The sequence below is a fragment of the Pygoscelis adeliae genome, unplaced genomic scaffold (genome assembly GCF_000699105.1).
Source record: "Pygoscelis adeliae isolate BGI_AS28 unplaced genomic scaffold, ASM69910v1 Scaffold108, whole genome shotgun sequence".
In the NCBI taxonomy this organism is placed as follows: domain Eukaryota; kingdom Metazoa; phylum Chordata; class Aves; order Sphenisciformes; family Spheniscidae; genus Pygoscelis; species Pygoscelis adeliae.
Genome location: NW_008825498.1, coordinates 1431519 through 1453776, shown reverse-complemented (window position 1 = coordinate 1453776; position 22258 = coordinate 1431519). Strand labels below are relative to the sequence as shown.

Genomic DNA, 22258 nt, shown 5'->3' with positions numbered 1-22258 from the left:
ATTAGCCAGGTGTAAAGGGCAGCAGAAGCTGGTGTTGTTAGGAATTCAGGGGGGAGTTTCTTGGTTTCTGGATGCTGTGTGAAGTTGGCAGCTAGAATAAACTTCTTTTATTTATAGAAAGACCCCCCTGAAGGCACAGAGAGAGCATGTCTGGGGAGTTACTTGCAGGCTGTGAAAGCCCAAGAACTCTTTACAGCCATATTCAGCTTTTATTTTATTCGGCACAGAGAAGCTGTGAGACAGTGCCATTTTATTCTCTGAGCAGAGCTAGATGAAAGCATGGCAAAGAGGTTATGTGTGCAAGCGCTCCAAGGAGCACTGCTCCCAGTGGGTGATATGGCAGTCATCCTGGCACCCCGACTCTCAGCCAGTTTAACTCATACAGTGGAAGAAACCTATCCTTGAGAGTGGATCTATCTTCCTATAAAATACAGTGCTTTAAAACATAGGTAAAGATGTGCAGTCCTGGCAAAGCTGAGCTTTCTCGTGGCCGCAGAGTTAACGCGTGGTTACTGCCAGTGATGATCTCCATGTCTGTCAGCTGCTGTCACAAAATACTGTCATTTCTGCCTTTTTAGTTAAAGTTCTAGAAATGTTCAGCTGCTTTTTAGTGTCATGGTTTTTTTTTACAGATACTTGTGATATATTATATCAAGTGTCTAGCTGGGCAAATAGAGGCGGAGAGGCCAAGGTGGTTTGCCCAAGAGGCAGCACCAGCAACGGCAGTCTTGACTCTGCCCTCTGTCCTGCCCTGGGATTTACATCCTAAAAGTAAATCCCATCTTTATCACACCGGATTCGGCAGTAAAAGCCAGGATGGCAGCTGCTCAGAAGTGTTCCATTTCAAGCTAAGAAAATGTCTCGTTGCAGCTGAAGTTACTAATTCCGGCAGTGGTGTTAGATGAGCTGTCGGGTGAAGTGTAACCAGCCAGTCTTGCAAGGGAGATGCTCTTTAGTCACTGCTGCGTTTTTCACAGCTTTAAAATGCGAATGAAGATAGTTAATAAGGAACTGTTGCACTCACCAGGTACCATCTTGCTGACTTGGCAAAAAGATTTGCCATCCTTGTCAGCTGAATGCTTCTGCTGGGTGTCGGAAGGAGCAAAATTATGTCATCCCATGTGATGAATAGGGAGTATGGTGCCAGCAGGCTGCCGAGGCTCTGGTCTGCACCTCGGGTCATAGAGCCAGTGGCAGCACAGGAGGGTGTTAGGGGTGTCTCTGCGGTCCACCACCGCAGCGGGCTTCGGTGGCAGGGCTACAGCACTGGGGACATGTGCTGCCAGCACCAGCAGTATCAGCTCCAGTCTGCCCTCGGGACAGAGCTGTATGCCTGAGCCACGTCCCGGTCCAGCAGTTTTGTTTCATCCCAGGTTGTTGCTGCCCTGTTCAGCGTGGACCAATCCTTGCGAGGGCTTTGGGAGCTGGCAGGTTATATATACATCCTTGGAAACATCCATGTCAAATGCCTCTTCCCCCTTTTTCTCCCTCTTTCACTACCCATTCCTGTCTTCTGCTGGGATTGTACAGATAATTCTGGCATTAACTGCAAAGCGCGGCGGTGCCGGAGTATGGAAGAGCCTCCGAAGTGCTGGGGAATTTTTGAGCTTCTGTTTCCCTCTGTGTGCCAGCATTTCTTGGAGGTCAGGCTTACAGGTCAGAGCGTTTCTGAAATAATCCCTTCCCTATTAACAAATGATGTGAGGTGCAGAACTGATGCGCTTCATAGTTTCAAGCTGTATTTTCCATATATCAGTATATTACCCATTTCAGAAGGGTGAATGAGGTTCAGGAGATAGGAACCCTGCCATGCATTTAAAGGGAAAAAAAATTATCTATAGATTAACGTAAGCCTATACAGAGACCATCAGCCAGAGCATCTGCCCTGCACATCGCCAGGGGAGCTGGTGAACCCTTGATGCAGTGCTGATAAGGGGCTGGGGCTCGGGGCAGGCTGGCGGAGGGTCTGGCTGTCCCTCCCTGGGGCGAGCTGGACGGAGCAGGCAGGAGAGGGCAGGCAGCGTCTGCTCCACTGCATCTGCCCGTCCGTCCTCCATCCAGAGGGGGTTGTGGTGTGTCAGAAATGAGCCCTTAACCTGCACGACCTCTTCAGTTCCTCTTCCTTTCGCTCACTTGCCTTTGTTTTGCAGAGGCTTTCGTGGCTCTGTTTTATTTGCTCGTGTTGTTTATGTTCATGGAGAGTAAAGGCAATTAGAGGTGCAGGAGGCGCAGGAGCGAGTCCCACCCTCATCCTGCCTTCCCGTCAGCCACTTTGGGAATGTCTCTGAAATGGCATCTCTGGGACTTCTGTTTAAGAAATTTTCTCATAAATCAAGTACTACTGTTCCTGAGAAACCTGGATTCTTACCCGCTCTCCCCCCACCCCAATATTCAGCCCCACTTTTAATTTGGAAAAAGACCGGGAAAATGTACTGGGGTTTTGTATTGATGTGTGTCACTATAAAAATGGGGTAATTTGTGCTCAGAGGGGTCCTCTTCCTCCTGGGTGGGAGAGCTGGTGCCCAGGAGGGTGTCCCAGGGGATGGCAGCCAGCGGGGTCGGGGCCGCCAGCCTGCTCGGGAGGTTCCCACGTTGCAGCAAACTCTTAATGCCATCTGAGCAGTGCTTGCTGTGGTAAAGACGTTTCTTTTTACTTTAGCTTTGTTTTCTGGTTCTCTCTGTTCATACAAAATGGCAAAGAAAACCTTGTGGTAGGCGCAATAGAAATTGCCTGGTGCACTCGGGGTAGGTAAAGTGGGACCGCGAGGAAATAGGAACTTGATTAATAGCGAGGCTTTGGGCGAAACAAAGCTGTTTCTTCTTCCTTCCACTGCATTGTGGCCGGCTGGCCAGGAGCCACTGCGGCTCCAGCAAAAGCCAAGAACTGGGAGAGGTGTTGTTGGGGCCAGCGGCTCGGGGCTGGGGCCCCCCCGAGACCCTCCTCCGCCACCGCAGGTCCTCCGCTGCCCTTCGTCAGGGGCGATTAAAGCCCTGAGCGGCCGGTGTGTGCCTGGCACCATTAGGTGCACACAGGGAACCACAGCTGGTAACTGCTCGGGCTGGAGAGAAGCGTCTCCCACCAGCCCTGCTCTGTGCAGCCATGCAAAGCTCAGCCCAGACTCCGAAACGCTGGGCTTTTGCCTATTCTGGGTTTTAATTGCAAAGGCCAGCCTTGAGGGGCAGATCTTCTGACTGCCAAACAAAAAATGGCATTTTTTAGGGATTAGGTAAAATCTTGTAATCATAGCTCCTCTGGAAAAGCCTTATCTAAATTTCTTTTTAAGGTGAGCAGACCTGTTCCTGACTGCAGTCATATGCTGGGGCTGGGGGTTTTACACTCGGCATTTGTGGTCCCAGCGGGGTGGGATGGCCTGGAGCTGGTGCGAGAAGTGCCCTGGGTGGTCCCCAACCCTGGGTCACCAACCCCAGGTCCCCAGGGAAATTGCTGCTCAAAGCATTGCCTTCCAAGCAGTGTCATGATACACAATTATTTCGTCTTTCCCTCCCTCGATACCTCCTCGTGTGGCTGGCTGGGGTTTGCATCTTTTCCGTCTCCTAACAGAGCTGCGAGGTGCTGCCGCGTTGCTCGCGGAAATGGAAAAGAGCCCTGGAACACCCCTATTTAACAGACCTGCACGTAATTTTGTCTGGAGGGGCAGAGGGTTCCTGGCCATGAAACTGCCCTCAGCAGCTGAAAGTCAACCTGTGGCATTTGACGCAGATTGGGGTGAAGTTACCCCAAATGTAATTGTTTCCTCTTCTGTTTGGAGTCACAGGAAATATTAAAGAGTTACAAGAGCAAGACTGGGGACAGCACAGCAAAAAGGAGGTGTCAGGTTCTGTGCCAGAAAGAAGAATGAGTTTGCTGCAGAGGCTCACCATGAGCATGGTTTGAAGGGCACTTGGCGGCACTGCAGGGTGGGCTGGGACCTGGGGAGAGGGGAAAATGCCAAATTTGTGCAACAAAAAGGCAGATACTGTGGCCGGCAAAGCGAGCTTCCTGCTCCGGTTGTCTGCCGGAGGACCCAGGGGTGTTTCTCTGCACTGGGCCAGGAAGGGGGATTTAAGCAGACATCTCTGGGGGTGTGTTGCATTTTGTATTTTAGATATGGGATTGGCTTCGTGCTCAAGAGGAGTAGAGATTATTTCCAGTTTAGAACAGAAACCGCCTATCTCCTAGTTTTCTTATTTGAGAAAAGATCCTAAAATTCCCAGTCTGTTGCTTGGCTTATTCCAGATGACATAACATTCAAAGTATCTTATGACTTATTTATTTTTTTGGTGCAGACTGTTATAAGGGTGTCTGTGTGTTTGGGGTTTTTTTAAAGATTTTTAACTTGGGAGTCCTAGATTGTGCCTGCAGTTAGAAAGCTCCATAAACTTTAGTGATTCAAGGGTCTGGCAAACATCCTTAACCTGTTTCATGAAAAACACAAGCAGCGTACTCAGTAGACTCCACAGATAAATATACTCGAGGCTTAGTTGCTGATGGCAATACATTTTAAAGCTTGCATATATATACATGTATATGTATATATTTCATAATTCTTTCCTATGCTGTGTTTAAGTAATCCTGGATTTATTTTCTAAGCATCTGTATGCTTCCGTCAGGTATTTTAAGATACACGAAAAAGAACGATGCTTGTAGGCCACAAGAGAGTGACCGTGTTTTGGGAGGGCAGAGGGAAATTACAAACTTCCATTTGAGGCGAGATATTTAAGGCTGTTTGGCCAAGAGGAAAAGTCCAGCGCTGAAGGGACGCCAGCTACCCCGGCACCTCTGCTCGGCGGGCTCGTAGCTTTGGGCTCACAGAAGGAAAAGGTCGAAGACAGATGGTTTATCTGTTTTTCTGCTGTGTGGGCTTTTCATATCCCCCAGAGTTTGGCATAACAACTTTTCAGAGCTTTAGCTCTTTCACTTTTTAGTTGGCTCTTGGCCTAGAAACTTTCCACAAATTGAACTTGAAAATTAAGCCAAATATTCTCATAAAATAAGTCTCCAGTTCTGTGGCTAAACCCCATGTGAACTAGTTAGTCGTACGTCAAAATATTTTCTACAGGCTCATCCATTAAAACAAAGGTAATTTGTCAGGCTAAGAGCGCCTTTACTGACGGGATCAGGCACCTATCTTCCCTTTCTCAGAAGGAATGAGTAACGTGGTTGCTTTGAATCTGCTGCTTTGGAGTTACCGTGGGTGTGCTCCTCTGGGCTCTATCACCTGCGTGGGGTGCACGGGCACTCGCAGGTGGACAGATGGACGGACGGCCTCCCTCTTCAGAGGCTCCGCGTTCCAGGCCGTCCCGCAGCTCCTCCAGCCTGACTCCCGCTGTCCGCAGCTTTTCCCAGTGCTGCCTCTCAGGAGACTTTTCAGAAGGTTCCGCCTTTGAACAGCACCGCTTTGTTTGTGTGATTTGCTCTGGGAACATCTAAGGGTGCTTCTCGCAAACTGAATTAAATTAGATCTCCCTCCAAGAGATCTAAAAAAGTGCCTTAAACTTCAGCAGCACATACACTTAAAAGACAGCTTTCTTGAAAGCCTGGGAAAGAAAATACAGACATTGCACTTTCATTACTTTCTTAATTCATATAATTAGTGTGGAGATAGCTGCATAGCAGTATTTTCTTCAAAGAAACTGCCTCAGACAAATATTGGCTAATGGAAATTTTACTTTCAAATAAAGCAGTATTTGAAAATACATTACAGCCCTTGTGGGGAAATGGATGCAGGAATCAAAGATGCTACAACAAAGCCTTCCCTGGGGCAATAGCAGAACAGTCTGTATTTTGTTATGAGCTGATGTGCAGATCTCGGACTCATCTTCTTGCTGGCCAGTCCTTTCTTTTTCGCTTTTCCCTTTCCTGCCTGCCGTCCCCCTTCTCCCCTTTGATTTTGGCCGAGCTGCGGGTCCCGGGGTGTGTTTTGCTCCATGGCTGCCATGCAGTGCTCGCCGCAGCCTGCTCAGCCCCCGCATCCCGGCTCTTCTTCAAGCGTCTCTGCTCAGTCTGCATCTGAGTTTCTTTTGGGCAGAATCTCTCAAGCGTGAGCCTAGCCAAAATTTTTATTGAGACTGCTGAAAGCAAAACGATAGTAAATTAGGTCTTTCTGCCACCTATAAATGTCACCACAGACAAAATATTTTAAAGAAAAAGCCGAACGCATTCTTTGGTTCCTCTTTCTGCAGGCAGATTTAATTCAAAATCAAGGATGTAGCCTAGACTCTCCCTTGTAAAAGTCTTTTGACGAATGTGGGAGTGTTTTCTGAAGGCAGTGCTGGTTTCCAGCCGTACCACACAGGCACTGAAAATGCTGAAAACGTACCAAACCTCCCCAGTCGTCCAGCAGCTACAACAGCCAGGGCTGTGAATGAGCTGGGGCGGGCGGAGGAGCGGCGCGTGAGCGGGGTTCAGATGGGGACCACCGCCGGGGGTGGCTGTCCCGGGGCTGGCCACCCCCTCCTCCCGTGCGATCCGATTTCCCAGCAAAAAGCTGACAATTTCCCCCGAAGGGGCAGGAGGAAAACAGGGCTGCTCGCTCACAAAGACATCCTGTCTCCCTCTGAAAGAAGATCCTTGTGCCTAATTAACTTCATAAATTAGCTGGAGCTGTAACGCCACCACTTTAACCTAAAATGGAGGTAACCCAATCTCCCTGGTCCTTTCTGCCGCTGTAAGGGATCCTGCCCGCCGATTAATTTGCCCTTGTCCGCTTTCCGTCCAGCTGCATGTTGGCTGTGCACAAGCTGCTGTGCAGACACTGTTGACAGGGCTGTGCTAAGCTGGGAAATTATCAGTAGCATAAGAACTGCCGCCAATTATTTGCCTGCCCCCGCGCGCTGGCATCGCTCCCCCCTTCGCCCGGCTCAGCCCCGCGGCTGCCGGCACCTGGCCGCGGTGGCAGCCGGCACCAGTGAGGCCGGCCGGGGTTGAAGCGGGCCGCAGGCTTCCTGCAGTGAAGGTGTCCTGGCTGGGTTTACTGGACAGTGAGAAAGGAAATCATGGGAGGAAGGAGCAGTATTTCATCTTTTGTTGTTGTCTGCACCCGCGCTTGGAAAAACACAAATGCAAGCAGCCGCGTCCCCTGCGGAGGAGAGGAAAATCCCCTCTGGCTTCTGCCCGCGCTGGGCTGAAGGGGTGGGAGCCGGGGGAGAAGGGAGGGAGTCACAGGCATGGAAACAGAGCTGCCTGCTTTAAACAAACGCCCAAACCTCACTCCTGGAGACCCTGCCAGGGAACTCCGAGGAGCAGAGAAAATTTATCCCCTCTTTAAGCACAGCTGGGATGCCTATCCATCTGCAGGCTGCCGTGTGGCATCGTGGTGCTGGTGGATGCAGGAAGGCTTCAGCAGCTGTGTGCCTTCCACGTGCTCTTCAATAGCATCAGCCTTCAGGTAGCAGCATGGATCTTCGCCCTGCCTCACTGATTGCTCTGCTGTAATTTGGAGGAGCGGTGCCTTAGTCAGGAAGGGTTTGTCCGGGCACGTTCATGTGAGCTTGAAGGCAAAGAGGTCTCTTTATGACAAAGCCAAGGCTGAGCCTGAGCTGTTTGTTGAGGACCGGAGGGGAGATGGAGCTCTTCCATCCCATGCTGGTTTGCCCCCCAACCACTGCTTCTTCAGATGATGACACCAACTAATCGTCTCTGTCCAATATATCTGTAGCTTTTAAGTATGGCTACAGTTCCAAGATGGAACTTAAAATTATGTGTCTTTCTGTGGCTTTAGTTATGTTTGACATGATAAAAAGTGTCTTTCAGGTCTCTTACAAGAGCCAGGCTCTTCCACGTGTGATGGTGTAATGCTAATATGGTATGAGTGCCTGCAGTCTCCATCCTCGGAGGTTTGCAAGCCCTGGTGGATTGACCTGCCCCAGTCTCACAGCCCCCCCTGCTTGAGCAAGAGGTTGGGTCAGAGAGTCCCCTGAGCACCTCGGGGACTCTGGGCACAGCAGTGGGTGCAGCCCGCAGGGGGGCTTGGGAGAGCACATGAAATGTGAAAAAATAACCAACCAAAAAAAAATGAATTGAATGTATTAATCTTCACTGTATTTGATAAATGGGAAGGGAGAAAAGACTACATTTGCAGCTTCATTGCAGGCAGAGGAATTGAGGTTGGGCCAGTAAACCGGGAGGGTTGTCGTGCTCACACCTCCCAGCTGGGCTGCACTGGGAGGGGATGTGCAACTGGAGGAGGATTTTGCTGATAAGAGCTGATGAGGCAAAAATGTTATTACAAAGTTTGGGTTTTTCAAGTTGAAAGAAGATGAAAAAAGAAAGAACAGAACAAAACTGGAACTTCTTTTGATAAATATGATCAAATTGGATCATTTCAGTATTGCAGTCTTCGGGTTTTGGAGTGAAATGTTCTGATCAGCTCTCTATAACTGATGTTTGCAGAATACTTGCAAAACAAAGCAGCACAAGAACAAATACACAAAAGGAAATCAGGCAAATCAAGTAAATGCAGAAAATTATTATGCAGTGACTTTACTCACCCATTATTCTCACATCACTTTTACAGGCCAAAATAATCCTCATTGTTTTTCCCAATGTGTATGACTTATGTGGGCAGGTGTTAGTTCTTTACACTGCGTGAAGAATATTTGCACGATACATAAATAAGAGTTTTAGCTTGTGGTGCTGATGAAGGCTTAAATAAGCGCTCTTTGTTTTTTGTTAGGATTTGAGTCTGGAAATGGCCTTCTATCAAATTATGCGAGGAAGATTACTTAGCCAGGAATGAATTTTTTACGGTGTGGAGTAGCTTTTCTGACCATTTCCAGAAATTACTTAAAAGAAACTTTTCTTCCTTCAGAGAGCTGACAGTAACAGCTTGTGGGGTGGGTTGCTGCTGCCCGTTCCGTAATGACCGACCTCCTTGGCTGTTTGCAAAACATTACTTTTTCTTTGGGGCTCATGTTAGAGTCTGAGAGCACGTGGGGCAAAACAGTCAGCTCCAGGCATCTCCCTCCGTAGCTGCCCTTGCTGCACTGTGGGCAATCCAGTCGTCTCCTTGTTGGCTCCCTGCAGCAGAACGTCTCTGCCAGCAAAAGGGAGTTTTGGTTTTGGGAAACAAAGACCGATTCCCCCTTGCCCTGGGCCTGAAGCCGGGCTGCTGTGGGCTCTTGGGGCCGGGGTGACGTGGGGCTGGTGCTGTGGTGCAGGTCCTCCAGGAGCCTCGGGCAGAGGGTTGGGGGAGTCTTCCCTGGGGTTCAGGGTGACGGTGGCTGGCAGCAAGGACAGCCTTGTTAAGTATCAGTGAGCTTTCCTGCAGCTCCGACTTCCCGTAACGAGGCCACCCTCCACTGCGTGCGGCAGGTTTGAGCTGCTTATGGTTGGCAAACCGTGCTCAGCAGCGAAGCAGGGCCGCCCTGTGCACAGGATGTGTTTACCTCAAATATTTGATCCTACCAAACACCCCCCAGCTGATATGGGGGCTGTGATCCCACAGGGACTTTAATTGCCTTTATTTTCCGAGAATCCCATACGGTTGCTGGGGTGGCAGATGGGAGAGTTTTCTTTTCTGGGGGATGTAAGATGGCAGTGGATTGAATGCCAGAGAAAAATGAGAGATTTCTGGAGGATTGCTGAGTTCTCCTTAATTGTGAATACAATTTGTTGGTGACTAATGCATCCAGACTTGCAGAATTACCTCATGTACTAGAAGCAGCGGCACGATGGAAAAGATGTGACTAAGATGCTGGCTCCTGATTCACCAACACTTCCCTCCTAAACTGCCATTTGGCTTCCTACTGGCACATTACAACTTTTCTATTAATAATTAAGAGCTTTAATACGGTTTGAAAGCACTTGGTTCAACATAAAATCTGCCACCTTGATTTTTAGTCTGCTGAGAGCCTTTCGAGCAGAGAGGACGCAGGGAGGGGGTTATTAATGGAGCAGAAAATACAGCTGCCAAGCAAATAGCAGAGCAAGGCAGAACATGTTGTGTCCAGGCTAGGTGCCATGAAAGACCCAGAGGCACGTTAGCATGGACCCGTGGTTGCCCCTGTTCCACTGCCCTGCCCTGTCTCTTCCTGCCTGTCCCACTTCCAGTGCTGGTACGATGTTTCTGTAAGAGCGGTGACTGATGGGTTGGTAACTTGCTAGTGATACTGCAAAGTCTCTGGTATAAATGAGTTGTGCAACCGTTAACGAAACGCTGTTCCATATTAAGATGGCACGATGCTCCCATCGCCTGGATCCCACCTGGTGGGGAAGACACATACACGCCAGTCCAGCGAGCTTCCTTTCTGCAGTGCCTCCAACGCTTACTCATGCTGAAAGTGCATCCATTTCTGATTCTTTGCTTATTCACTCAGCCTTTCTCCAGCATTAACATCAGTCTCTAAGCTTCATGCCAGAAGGCTAAACCAAACCAGCAATGTCATTGCATCCCTTTGAAACATCGAGCATCATCTGTCTGTATTTGGAAATGGAAGTGTCTATTAAGTGGGACAACAAAAACTCCAGCTCTCCTTCGCAAAGTCAGAACTCTTCCCATTCTCTCTTTTATTCAAGTGGAAAAGCTTTTAGATGGTTTATGGAATTACTAAAGCAGGGAAATATTTCTACATATGGGAAATAAGCCAAGCAGCAAAGTGACAGGACAAACCAATGTGCTGGGTATCTTCAAGATTACAAAGAGGGACATGTCCATATTATCCAAAAGAAGATTCTGTAATCTGTGCTCATGGAGACAGAGGAACTAGTAAATGGAGATATGGGGAGAGTCCACGTTGAAGAAGTTGAACTTTTTTGGACCTGTTTGGTCAAGTCATGTTGACCACAATGTATTTTGGCTGCTTATTTCCCTAAGTGTGTCATTATTTTCCACCTGAATGATTATGCAGCAAGATAACTCCTGAGAGAATAACACTGGAGAGAGTTTTAGCATCATTTTTCTTGCATTTAAAGAACCAAACAGAGGAAGAATCCTGCCAGTCTGAAGCCCTGTGAGCTAATGGTCGTGTAGAGGGTTGTGTGTGGTGCCATCACTAACCTGCAGTGCGGCCAGAGCCTGGGGAACTGCTTGCTAGAGCCCATCCAGATCTGCGCTCTGAGCTTTGCTAGGATGTGCAGCATTGCATGAACTTCATCAGCTTCTCAACAAAGGCTGCCACCCATTTCACTTAGCCAACAGAGCTATGTCTGCTGGGGAGCTGCAATCTGGGCCTTATTTTAGCAGAGTTTAAGTGCCCTGGCATTAAATGATACTGTAATTGTTTTTTTTCTGGTTAGCTTTGAGCAGAGCCTTATGTTCTGCAGCTTTGTTTTACAGGAATGGAACAGGAGTTAAAGGGTTGGGTGGTTCTTGAGGTATTTTAATGCAGTCAGGTATTGATAATGTCAGAATGGGAATATTGTTACTTATTCTTGAGGTGATTTCATGAAAGAGCTTTAATTCACCAGTAGACTATGCCCATTCATAGCTGTTAGATGCTCTGTGTCAGAAATAGCCCTGAGTTCCACAAAAATAAACAACAAGTTGTAAACATTTTTGAAGTGGAACTGATGTCCTCTCAGCCAGAAGAACAAAGCAGCAGAAGTTGTCTGGAAACCCTGCTGAGAATAACTCTTCAGACCTGTAAATGCCTTGAGGACTTGAGCCGTGTAAAGAAAGTGCCAGAGGCAGTCTGGGTAGAGATTTGCAGATCTCCTCTCTCTCTCCAGATTGCAGAGAAAGAGGAATTGAAAAGAGACAAGTTATGAGAAGGGATTAGAAAAGAGATTTTTTAGCTACAGCAACTGGGAAGGGGACCAGATTCTGGAAACAAGAGTTGCTGCTTTTTTCGCATGTTCAGGCAGCAAAGAAAACATCAGAATGGGAAAGGCAGTGGGTACCGCAGGCGCGGGAAGTAGGGAGGAGGATTTAGTTTCTAAATACATTTCTAAGTACACTTGTTTGCTGGAAGAGTGGGATTGGCAAGGGGGCAGACAGGAGTTGAAGGTGCAAGTGCCCCCGCAGCCAGTGGGGCCAACCGCTGCGACACGACATCCTCCCGCACCCTGCGCTTTCCGGGGCAGTTTTACCTCCTTGCTGGGTTGCAGGTCACGGCCGCTGCTTTCGAGGGGCACACCTGGACCGGCAGGAAAGGCGAAAGCCTTGGGACGTGTTGGGCTACGGACTTGTGGATTTCCCTCTGCTGCTTCTGTTGGGGAAAAGTCCATACCCGCCTCAGAAGGCTAATTTTAGCCACTTCTTTGTTTCCTGCTTCTGGTATTTTTGGTTCTTAGCATTTTTTTCTCTGTTTTGTTTCCCACTATGCACCCAACAGGAAGAGCCCCTCGCAAAGTCCTCCAGAGTAAGAAGAAGGAAAAAAAAAGGTCCAGATGACATTTGCTTTCTGCAGGCAGAACTGAAAGCAGGCAGCAGCCAACATTTCCCTAAAGCCTCTCACCACCTCTGCTCTTTCCATGAGAAACAGAAAGGAAATTGGATCCTACAAGAAAACAGTTTTCCAAAATGCCACAGACCTCAGAATAGTCTGTTCGCTTGTGTGCACTGACTTCTCCAGCAAGACAGGACTCAGGTCTTGCAGTCGCATAAGCTCAGAAAGGTGATACTCAAGCAGTATCTTGAAAATAAATACCTGTATTTCACAGAAGGGAGATGAACCCTTCGTGTGCATCGTAGCCCCACGGTCTGTAGGTGCTGGGAGGGCCAGCTCAGGTGGCGTCCTGAAAGATCCATTTGTTCTTCTTGAGGAAATGTGCTGGAAAGACCTGCAGAGCAGGACCGTGAGGCTGCGCAGGGGTAGCTCGGTCATCGTAGGACCACATTCATCTCTTCCGTGAGCAACCTCATTGAAACAGGATGGTCTTCATACTTAAAAATCCACATGCTGTCGTTAGTTAATAGTTCTCTCAGTTGTTCTGGTGGGCATGGAGAGTGTTTTCTTTGCCACCAAGGATCCAAAGACACGAAAATCCTGCTCCAAATTATTGATAGCTTCTTAGATAGAGGCCAGCCTGAGTGCCAGTCCTTGCTGTAAGGCTTTTTTACTGCAACATCGCAGAAATAACTCTCTTCTCTGAGAATCGTAGTGATTGCATTATGCACTGTAATTAGTGTAGCAGACTGCGCAGTTGGTGGAGCGATGACAGAGCCGACTTCACAAGTAGCGAGAGCTGCATTCTTTTAAAATTATTTCATCTCAAAAAGTGCGTTGGGAATTTCTAGTCCTGGAGTCCTGTGCGGTCGGATATTCCTTCCGTCATGCAGTGAGGAGGACCGGGGTCGGTAGCGGAGGCGGTGGCCGTCCTGTGCTGCAGGCACACCATCTCTGGCACGCCTGGTGAGATGTCCTCTTGCACCTGGAGCCTGCTGCCCGCAGAGGAGGTGGGAGCTACAGCAGGAGGGCTGGTGGGTGTCGGTGGCTGCTCTCAGGGGGACAAGCCCAGCCATGTTTCGGTCACCAGCTCTTTGCCCCCTCCAAGGCCCACCTTGACCGTGGGCCAAGCTCCTCTTCGAGAAGGGCAGTGCTGTGCCATTCATTTGCCCTCTCCTACCCCAGCATGGGGCCTTTGCAGTCCATTAAAGACTGCTGCCCACTGGGTTTGTAACCAGCAAGAAGATGGGCTGGTGAGGTGTCTAAGCTGTCTTAGGACTCATCCTGCCCTGCAGACAGTTCAGTGGAGAGGAACCTCACTGGAGCCAGGGGCTGGAAGCTGGGAGGTGCTTCCTAAGGTACCACTCTTTGCCTATAGAAAATCCGTGCACGGAGCAGGTAACACGCATTTGATGAAGAGCCTTTTGAGATCACCAGGATGGAGGAGTCTGTGTGAATGGTGAGAGGCCATGGTAAGACGAAAGGCACACCTAGCAGGTCCTCTGCCTTCCAGGTGATAAACCCATGCATTCATATTCCATTTACCGTGCAGACATGTACTGTCTTGGAGGCTTGCTATAGTAGCTTAGCTGTATAGAGCCAGAGAACATGGCATACAGGTATTACAAGCAACGGGCTCTGGCTTCCAAAATACTGGTTCTTCTTGCAGTACTAACAGTAAAGGAAATGTTCTAGTTCCTGCTGCCCAGAGAAGAGCACTCTCCATGCCTTCAAATGCACCTAACATGCTCTCTCCATTAGAGGGCAGAAGCATGCTTATGCACAGATAAAATAAAACAAAATTACCTGCCATTATGTGCTATATAGGTTGTTGCGTTAAGGGAAAGTAGGACGTCATCACCAATGGCCAGACAACTACACCTGCTAGAAAGAAAAAGAAGCAGCAAGAACTGGTGCTTGAAGGGTTAATTTCTGCAATTTGGGCTAACTTGGTGGTCTTTGTAGCACCTCCTTCTGTTTAAAGTTGGAAATAGATTTAATATATGGTAAGTACCAATGTCTAACAACAGATTTGTTAAAGACCAAGTAATACAGGTAATTACTCATTTTTCAACAGACTGACAATTTTGATGATAGAAAAATGCAAAGAAGGTTGGTTTTAAATAGTGACAATTATTAGGAGAACATCTTGAGGATTCCTGTTAATAGTCTGCCTATGAACGTTCCCTGTTTTGCAGCCCTCCTGTGAAAGTTGTGATGCACTGCTGTATCTCATTTCTATATGTATGTAATCCTCTGGTGTAATAAAGGTATTGCCTGTAATTACAAGGGGAAATCCTTAGTTTCTGTTGAATTCAGTGACACAGCTTCTGCGAGGAGTAAAGAAGCCAAGAGTTTGGCCTTAAGCAGATACGGACCTCAGAGTAGTTCAGTCCAACACTTTAACCTTCTTTAGTGTCCTCTAGGTGCCATTGCGGTGGTGATATTTATGACATAGACACCTCCCCCCTAGAAATTGGACCAAATCCACAGACCTATCCTTTCAATTTTGAGTTGTCACCATCAGAGAATGCCAGGGAGCGCCGTCTGCCAGCTTCATTCGCAGGCGCGTGGAAGGGCATGCAGGAACCGCCGGCAAGAGTCACTGGCCTCTCGGCAAGTGCTGGCACTGGTGGAAGACCCAAATACCCAGAGATGAGCCTGGTGCAGGCGAGGAAGGCTTCAGGGTGCTGGTTGCACAGATGCATGAACGGGAGGGAAGCTGGTGTGCCAAGAGTGACATTTTAGTTTTAAGGTGCTAAATTGTAACTCAAACTGAGCGGAAGAAAATTACAAGAAAACACAAAATTCAAGATTAATCATAAATATTTCCTGGAGACCCTCTTGGATGTTGGGGGAGGTCGGTTCTTTTTCTTTTAAATAACAGAGGTTGAGGTTTTATATTCAGCTTGAAATGGAAGAAAAATGTTTGTTGTATTCTCTTTGCTCTGTATATGAAACATTTCATTCTGGGCTTAAGGAGCAGAAGCCGGGGGCTGAAATGATGAACTTCTGCTGTTGTGATCTAATAGGTATTGAATGATCATGGGTTAACCCATTACCCTTTTTACAGAACTTTTTTTTAAAGGTTTAAGAGGCAGTGTAGGCTCCCCTGGCCGCTGCCCCCACACGAGCCTGCCCACGCTTTCTCCTGCTGTGTGTGGGCCGGTGCTGCCACGTTCCTTTTGTTCGCTTTGGCGGGGAGGGGGTTGCTTTCATCCTTTTGGGAGGCTGGGGTTTCTTTCCAAGTTGGCTACCGGTCCAAGCCATGCTCCTCAGGAGGCTTCTCCTCGAGTGCGGAGGAGGCACATCACTGCACACCGCATGGTGACAAGAGGAAATCTGAGTTAAACGTATCCAGAAGACATTTTTATAATCCCAGACAGGTATTTGAAATGAATTATATTTACAGCCTGGAGCTGAGAGGGAGGGCTGTGCCCCTCTCTGCATGTGGACCACCTTTCCCTCCACCTCCGGACTTACCCTGGTGCTGTCAGAAAGCAGCTCAGCAACTTCATCCCATTCCCCTCGGAGAAGTGCCAGTTCCCTGAGACGAGGGAGAAGAGATGAAGCGATGGCCTCTGGCATGCTGTTAGTCCTGGTGCAGCCCTTTCCCTCCCTCCAACGTCCATTTGGTCTGGTGGGACCCATAAACCGCTGTTACTGCATGCTCTGGAGGCCCCCCTCCCTGTATCCCTTTCCCTCCCTCTCCCTCGGGAGCCCCCAGCTTGGGGTTGGGCATGAGGTTGAGGATGGGGACAGGGAAGGGACGGCCCAGGGGTTGCCTGTGGGGTCACACCCTATCCCCACCTCATCACAGACCTGTGTGATCGGAGGTACCATCCCTCTCTCAGGAAAAAAACGTAAATCATGATGCTTTTACAAAACTTCTTGTTTTTACAGAGGCATTTTCAGTGTGGAGAGGTTTTTCTGGTGTTTTATCAGGGACAGAGTTTACAATCCGAATTGGATAGAGAATACAGATGAGTTGATAAGCATAGAAACAGTAGAAGATGAATCAGACTCAAATTGATATTTTAGTACAATAATTGCTTTTCAGTGAACCTGAGAATGACCTAAATCAAACAGTGTTGAAGGAACCAAACACTTCTCACTTGGCTTCTGCATGCGTTCACTAGTTCAGTAACTTGATTCAACTTCAGTTGACAGCAGTAGCTTAAAAGTGAGGAATCAAGAGCAGTTTGCATGAGGGGGAAAAGAGTTCTTCAATGTAAAATGTGGAAAACAAATCAATGAAGTTTTTATAGTACCGATTGCATCAGCACAGCAGGAGCCCTGGAGCACTGGTTACCTCGATGCGAGCCGTTTGCATGACCTGTAAGGCGGACGGTTTGTGCTGGGGTCCCAGCACAGCCCTCTGATGCTGCTGAGCCTTGCGGGGTGGTGTGGGCTGGAGATTTTCTCCTGCTAGTTGTCTTCAGACAGATGATAGCATGGAAACGCCAGCCCTGGCTGGCTCCGTCCTGTAGATAACGAACTCCTCTGGGTTCCCAGCCTCTGAGACCCGTTTGGTTAGAAACGTAAACAGGCAATCGTGGCTGGGCGCCGTAGATCGGGGCCCAGACTCTGACACCGCAACAACTGACATACAAAAGGGGGATGGAGGCTGCTCACAGGCATCGTTAACGTCCAGAAATACCATCAACTATTTCTGGCAGCAGTGGGGGGAATAAAACAAGGCAGGTAAGTGGCTGGGCTGCCAGCGGCGAGCAGCGAGACAGCCCTCCGCACATGGGGTGTCAGGCTCCCTGGACGGGATGATGGAGCAGGGGTTAATTGGAAGATCCAGCTCTTGTTGTCCAGAGAAATGCAGATCTGGCCTTGAAACATTTCCCAAGGTCTTGGCACTTCATTTCGTAGCTGTGTCTCATGCTCTGAATATTCCCAAGGCACTTGCTATCGTCGGATGTCGTCTGACTGTCTCTTGGTTGCTGTTTGTTTCTGTGGTTGCACGTTGATAAGGTATCTGGTTATGTCTTGCAGCCCTCAGAATCCAAGCCCAACGTCACCCCTCTCACCGTCCTGGCCCATGTTCTCCGCGCCATCAAGTCCTATGCCCACCTCCTCTACGTCCAGCGACTCATCCCCCATCAGGTCTGTTGCAGAATTCGCTTTGCTTTTTGTTGCTTTTGCTATTTTCTGTTTAATTTACTCGGTTTCCCCCACTTCACTTTCCTTTTCCCTTTGCATCCTGCTCAAACTCCCCCAATGCAGCTATCTGCACTCAGCAAGAGAGGAGCTTTCAAACATCTCCTGCCCCAGGGGAGACCCTTTAAATCCCTGCTTTGAGCCCCTTGGCAGGCGCCCGCTGGCCCCTGTGGTCAGGCAGGTGGGAGCCAGCCCTTGCAGGTCGCACTCGCAATGCTCGGCATCGCTGGTGGTTTCCATGGTTTTGCCCAGCCATTTCAGCAGCCTGTGGTTCGCTTTACTCCTCTCTGCAACAGGTAAGACGTGTACTGCTTTCCCGGGTGCTGCGAGGAATAACAACTCTTTGTAAAATGCTGTGATACCTCATTTTCTGGCCACTTCCCCTTTCTTATCTGGAATCTAAGGAGGGTAAAGGACACGGTGCAACACCAACCTTTGCCTGCTGTGCGCCTGTGTCTCAGGTGCTTGGGCATCACTGGGTGAATTGGTCCTGAAAGTCACAGACTAATGGAAGATTTCCAGTGGGACCCTGGAGCAGCAGGTCAGGCTGTGCTGCGTGCCGGCACCACGGGGCAGGAGGATGCACGTCCCCCCTGCGCCCTGGGGTGCGATACGCTGCTGGCTGCGGCGCAGTGGGAGCGGGCTTTGCGTGGGGGTCCCATGGCTTTTGGCACAGGAGATGCAGTCGTGCCATGAGCAGCATTTGGGACCTGCACTGCAGGTACCGGGGCATGCTCACATGGTGGAAGCCAGGGCAGCATTACCTCTGGTCTGTGTGCAGGGTGCCCTTGGACAGGATTTCTCTCCTTCGAGCCCACTCCTGGCACAGTAGAGAAAGAGGCCGTTGTCGTCCCCGGCAGAGTGCACCTCCCAGCCCCTTGGCAGGCGCAGGCGTGCGGGGCCAGGGCAGCAATCCCTCCTCTGAGGGAGACGTGTCAAACCTGTTTGTTCGTTACAGGCACAGACCGAGCTCTTCCCCACACCTACAGCCTTACAAATGCTGCCTGTACAATGGCTGCCTGCTTGGCAAGGTTATTTATTTGTTTTGCTACGCATCTGCAAAGGCTGACAACAGTGTAATACCACCCGAGCAGCCTTCCTCCTCTGGGGGAGAGAGGCTCTTCATCCCCGAAACTGCACAAGGGCAGATGCGTGAAACTCCTGAGTGCTTTGCTGGCCTCGTGCCATGCTTGGAGGCAGAAACCTAACATGAGCGATTGCCGGGGTCCAGCATTTCAGTCCCTGAAAGCCGTGCAGGGCTCTGAAGGGAGCTGCAGCTCGGAGAGCAGCCGGTGGGCAAAGGGGCAGGCTGGGGCCGCAGGGACACTGGGATGCAGAGGTCACTTTTTTGGGAGAAAAACAACAACTTGAATAATTCAAGGTAGTAAGCCCAAAAATGCCTTTTGTTTTTCATCTGACAGTCTCCCCAAGCACTGTGCGTGAGCGGTGCCTCCTCGGCAGCAAAGAACCCTCTCTGGAGCCGGAGCAGTGTTTGCCCATCCTGGTGTTTTAAGTGTTTGGCGGCTGCTTGTGTCAGGCAGCTGGAATTCAGAGAGGAGAGACCTCTGCTTCGGGGCTCTCTTCACAGCAAAACCAAAACCATTCACAGCTTCCCTAGATTGTGGTTTCTGTGTGAAGGTGAACCACTTTCACCATGAGGTGAAAGCGTGCTGCTTCACTGGGCTTGCTCGGAGAGAATTCAGAATAAGTTCAAGTCCTCGGAAAGATAAAAGTTGGGGAAACTGCTGAACTGAGAAATGGTGACACCTTGTTCCGTACCCCAGCAGCTTTTGGGGGCACTTCCATCACTTTGCTTGGCCATGCCATAGCCGAGTGGTTTGCTGCAGCGCTGGATGTAGCCAGCTGGTCGGATGGCCCAGTGCCTGGGCAGGTTTGCACTGTCACCATCACCGTGGTCTGGTGGTGTCCCAGCTTTCCACCAGCCTTGCTCGAGCCCAAACCTGGAAAGGACGGGTGGGAGGCACAGGGCACAGCCCTGTGTGCCTGTGCTTTGCTGGTGGGGTCCTGAGGTCCTTCATTTTCTCCCTGCGTCTGCCAGCGATTTGCTCCATTTCTGGCTCTCTCTGCTCTAATTCACTCCCCCGCAGCGTGGGCACACTGACACTTCCCCAGTAAAATCTAATGGCTGTTAAATCTTTTTTGTCTCCAGGTACAGTCTCTAAAGAAGTGCAGCAAATTCTTCATGGACCTACTTGTTTTTCTGTTTTGAAATACCCTTCCCCAAGTGCTAATTCTTCCTCACAAAATTCTCCTTGTGGTTGCAGCTGCACTCGGAGACCGATGAGTTTGGCAATGAGCGGGGCCAGTGGGCAGCAGGTCGCTGCTGGCACCTGCTGCCTGCCTTTGCTCCGCGCCGGCCCTCCAGTCGGTTATGGCCCTTCAGAGACTCACAAAACATTTCCAGCTCCCCACTGTACTCCTCCCGTCTAGTGCCTGGAGCTCTCCCGGGGACCCCTGGCTCCGGGCTGCCCACTGTGTGGGCACCGGGCACGGGCTCTGGTCCTGGTGGTGCCAGCTGGGCTCGGACTGGGATTTGCAATGCGGTGAAAATTAGGGGCTCATCCCTGAGAGCCTTTAGCCTCTTTTAGCATCTTCCTTGCTCTTCCCCCAAGCAGCATAACCTTGGACCCTGGTAGAGGGGTAGAGGTCCTTGGACCCCTCTTCAACATGCACCACTTACAGGGACCCCTCTTTGACGCTGTGAAGAGGGGAGTGCTGTTGTGTATGAGTAGAGTATTTTTTATTCCAATGAATGCTTTCTTTTTGCAGCTCACCACTGCGGAAAGCCCGAGCTTTGTACGCCTGTAAAGCAGAACATGACTCGGAGCTCTCCTTCACAGCAGGCACCGTGTTTGATAACGGTGAGTCCCTGACCCGGAGGGAGGGCACGGGTCAGCACTGGGCGCCTCGTGGGAGTGGGATGAGATGGGCTCATTTTTCAGCGCGATGTTCGGGCTGCAGTTCCCGGCATGCCGGGAAAGCGGGATCGCGAGAGCTGTGCCCGGTACTGCAGGAGCTGTGCTTGCTCCACACCCGGTGCTGGGCTTCCCTGGAGCTGAGCCCGGAGCAGGGTTTGCTGTGGAGCAATGACAGAGCACGGTGGGAGGGCATGGGGACATACTGGGGGCGTTTGCAACACACCATCAAATTAGCTTCCTTCTAACACCCGTGGCATTGCCTGTCGCTGGCAGCCACCCACCTCGCCTGCCAGGGAAGCGCTGCAGGAAGCGGTGCCGAGAGTCCTGCTCTCGGCCTGCGCGGTAGATAGGCAGGAGACTTCCCCTCCACTTCAAAATGGACACTTACTCTATAACAGCATCTCTCATTTCATGTAACGTACAGGTGAGATGCTACAGAGCCAGTATTAACATCAATACGAATAAAGCTACAGAGAAGGACACCTGGCTATTATTTATTTTAGCGCTGAGTTTTGCAAATTACTGGTTTTCCTCCTGTGACCCAGGGAATGATTTGGACTTTCAATTCATGGGTTTCCTTTCAGTCCTATGGTTAACGACTGTCCTGTTTCCACCACTAGAAATCCCATGAAAGAAGCAAGCAGAAATACTGGAAACACAGGCATTAAATCTGAGGTGTATCTTGCCTCTGCTTTTTGTATCCGTGCTGAAAGCAGCTGATCACCCATCCCTCTTTAGGACCAGTGTGAAAACTGGCTTTTCGAGATCCTGATTTATTTCATCCTAAGGGAGATGTGTAAAATAGGAGGGATGAATAGGTGGGATTCCCCTCCTCTCCCCCAGAGTAAAGTGTGGGAGATCATTCTGTCAGACATGTCTGCTTTGCCTCCTCCAGCCTGGGTCAGCGGGTCCCGCTCCATGTCCCACTCATCGCCCTGCCTGTGCCTGTGGTGTCTGCGAGCCCGGCGTGACAGATGTTTTGGCCCTGGCAGCAGAAGTGGCCGCCCATCCGCAGGGCACGAGGCAAGGGCAGGCGTGGGTGACCGCGTTTGTCTAGATCAGAGCTGTGTTTCAGCAGGTTGGTAAGGGAAAGTGCAGCATTGCATGCAGGGCGTGCAGAGGTTCTCCAGGCTATGCTTGGGAGTACAAAGTGCAGGCTCTGATCCAAACTAAAAAATAAAAGGAAGAAGTTTGGCGGGGCACGGTGTCACCTTTGTGCCGTGCTACATCAACGGCAGGCAGTGCAGCGTGGACCGGTGCCCAGTGCTGACCCCAGCTTCTGCACTGTTTGCCTTCCTGGCAGCCGCCCGACACTCCAGCTGCTCGATGAATTTATTCGAGACCTCGCAGTGCACATGCCCCAGCTCTTTACCGCAGCGATACGCGGCACGCCGTCTGTGCCACAGCAGGCAGCGCTGCCGGCAGAGCGAGGTACTCACGCTGCGCCGGTGGGACCGTGCAGACCCCTGTGTGCCTGTGCTGTGCGCTGTGGGGGGCTGCCTGACCACGCCGCGTCCCTCCTATGGACACAGACCCTTAATCTAAATGTAAGGGAGAAACTGGTGAGCGGTTGACTGACACCAGCGTTTACCATATACAGAGCCATTCCTCAACGGTCTTCTGGGTAGGAGAGATTAGTTTCCAAGTATCAGCACCAGAAATATTCTATGCAGTTGCCGTAATGTTTCGTGCAGGAGATGGAAAAGTAACGTGTGCTTTTTTCCTCTGGATACTGAGAGCTGGAATAGGTGGGCTCTGGTTAGTGAGATTTTTGGAGACGATGTTAATGAACATAGACTTTCTGTTTCCTGCATCAAGGGAAA

The 22258-nt window shown here is 50.0% G+C and overlaps 1 protein-coding gene across 1 annotated transcript in view; it reads left to right on the top strand.

The window, feature by feature from the left end:
- The window catches only part of ARHGAP26 (Rho GTPase activating protein 26), a 132063-nt gene that overhangs the window by 106230 nt on the left and 3575 nt on the right, over positions 1-22258 (top strand). Inside the window, exons 20-21 of the mRNA XM_009331385.1 lie at positions 17332-17442; positions 20287-20378. Coding sequence (XP_009329660.1) covers positions 17332-17442; positions 20287-20378 — 203 coding nt within the window. The remainder of the gene's footprint in view (positions 1-17331; positions 17443-20286; positions 20379-22258) is intronic.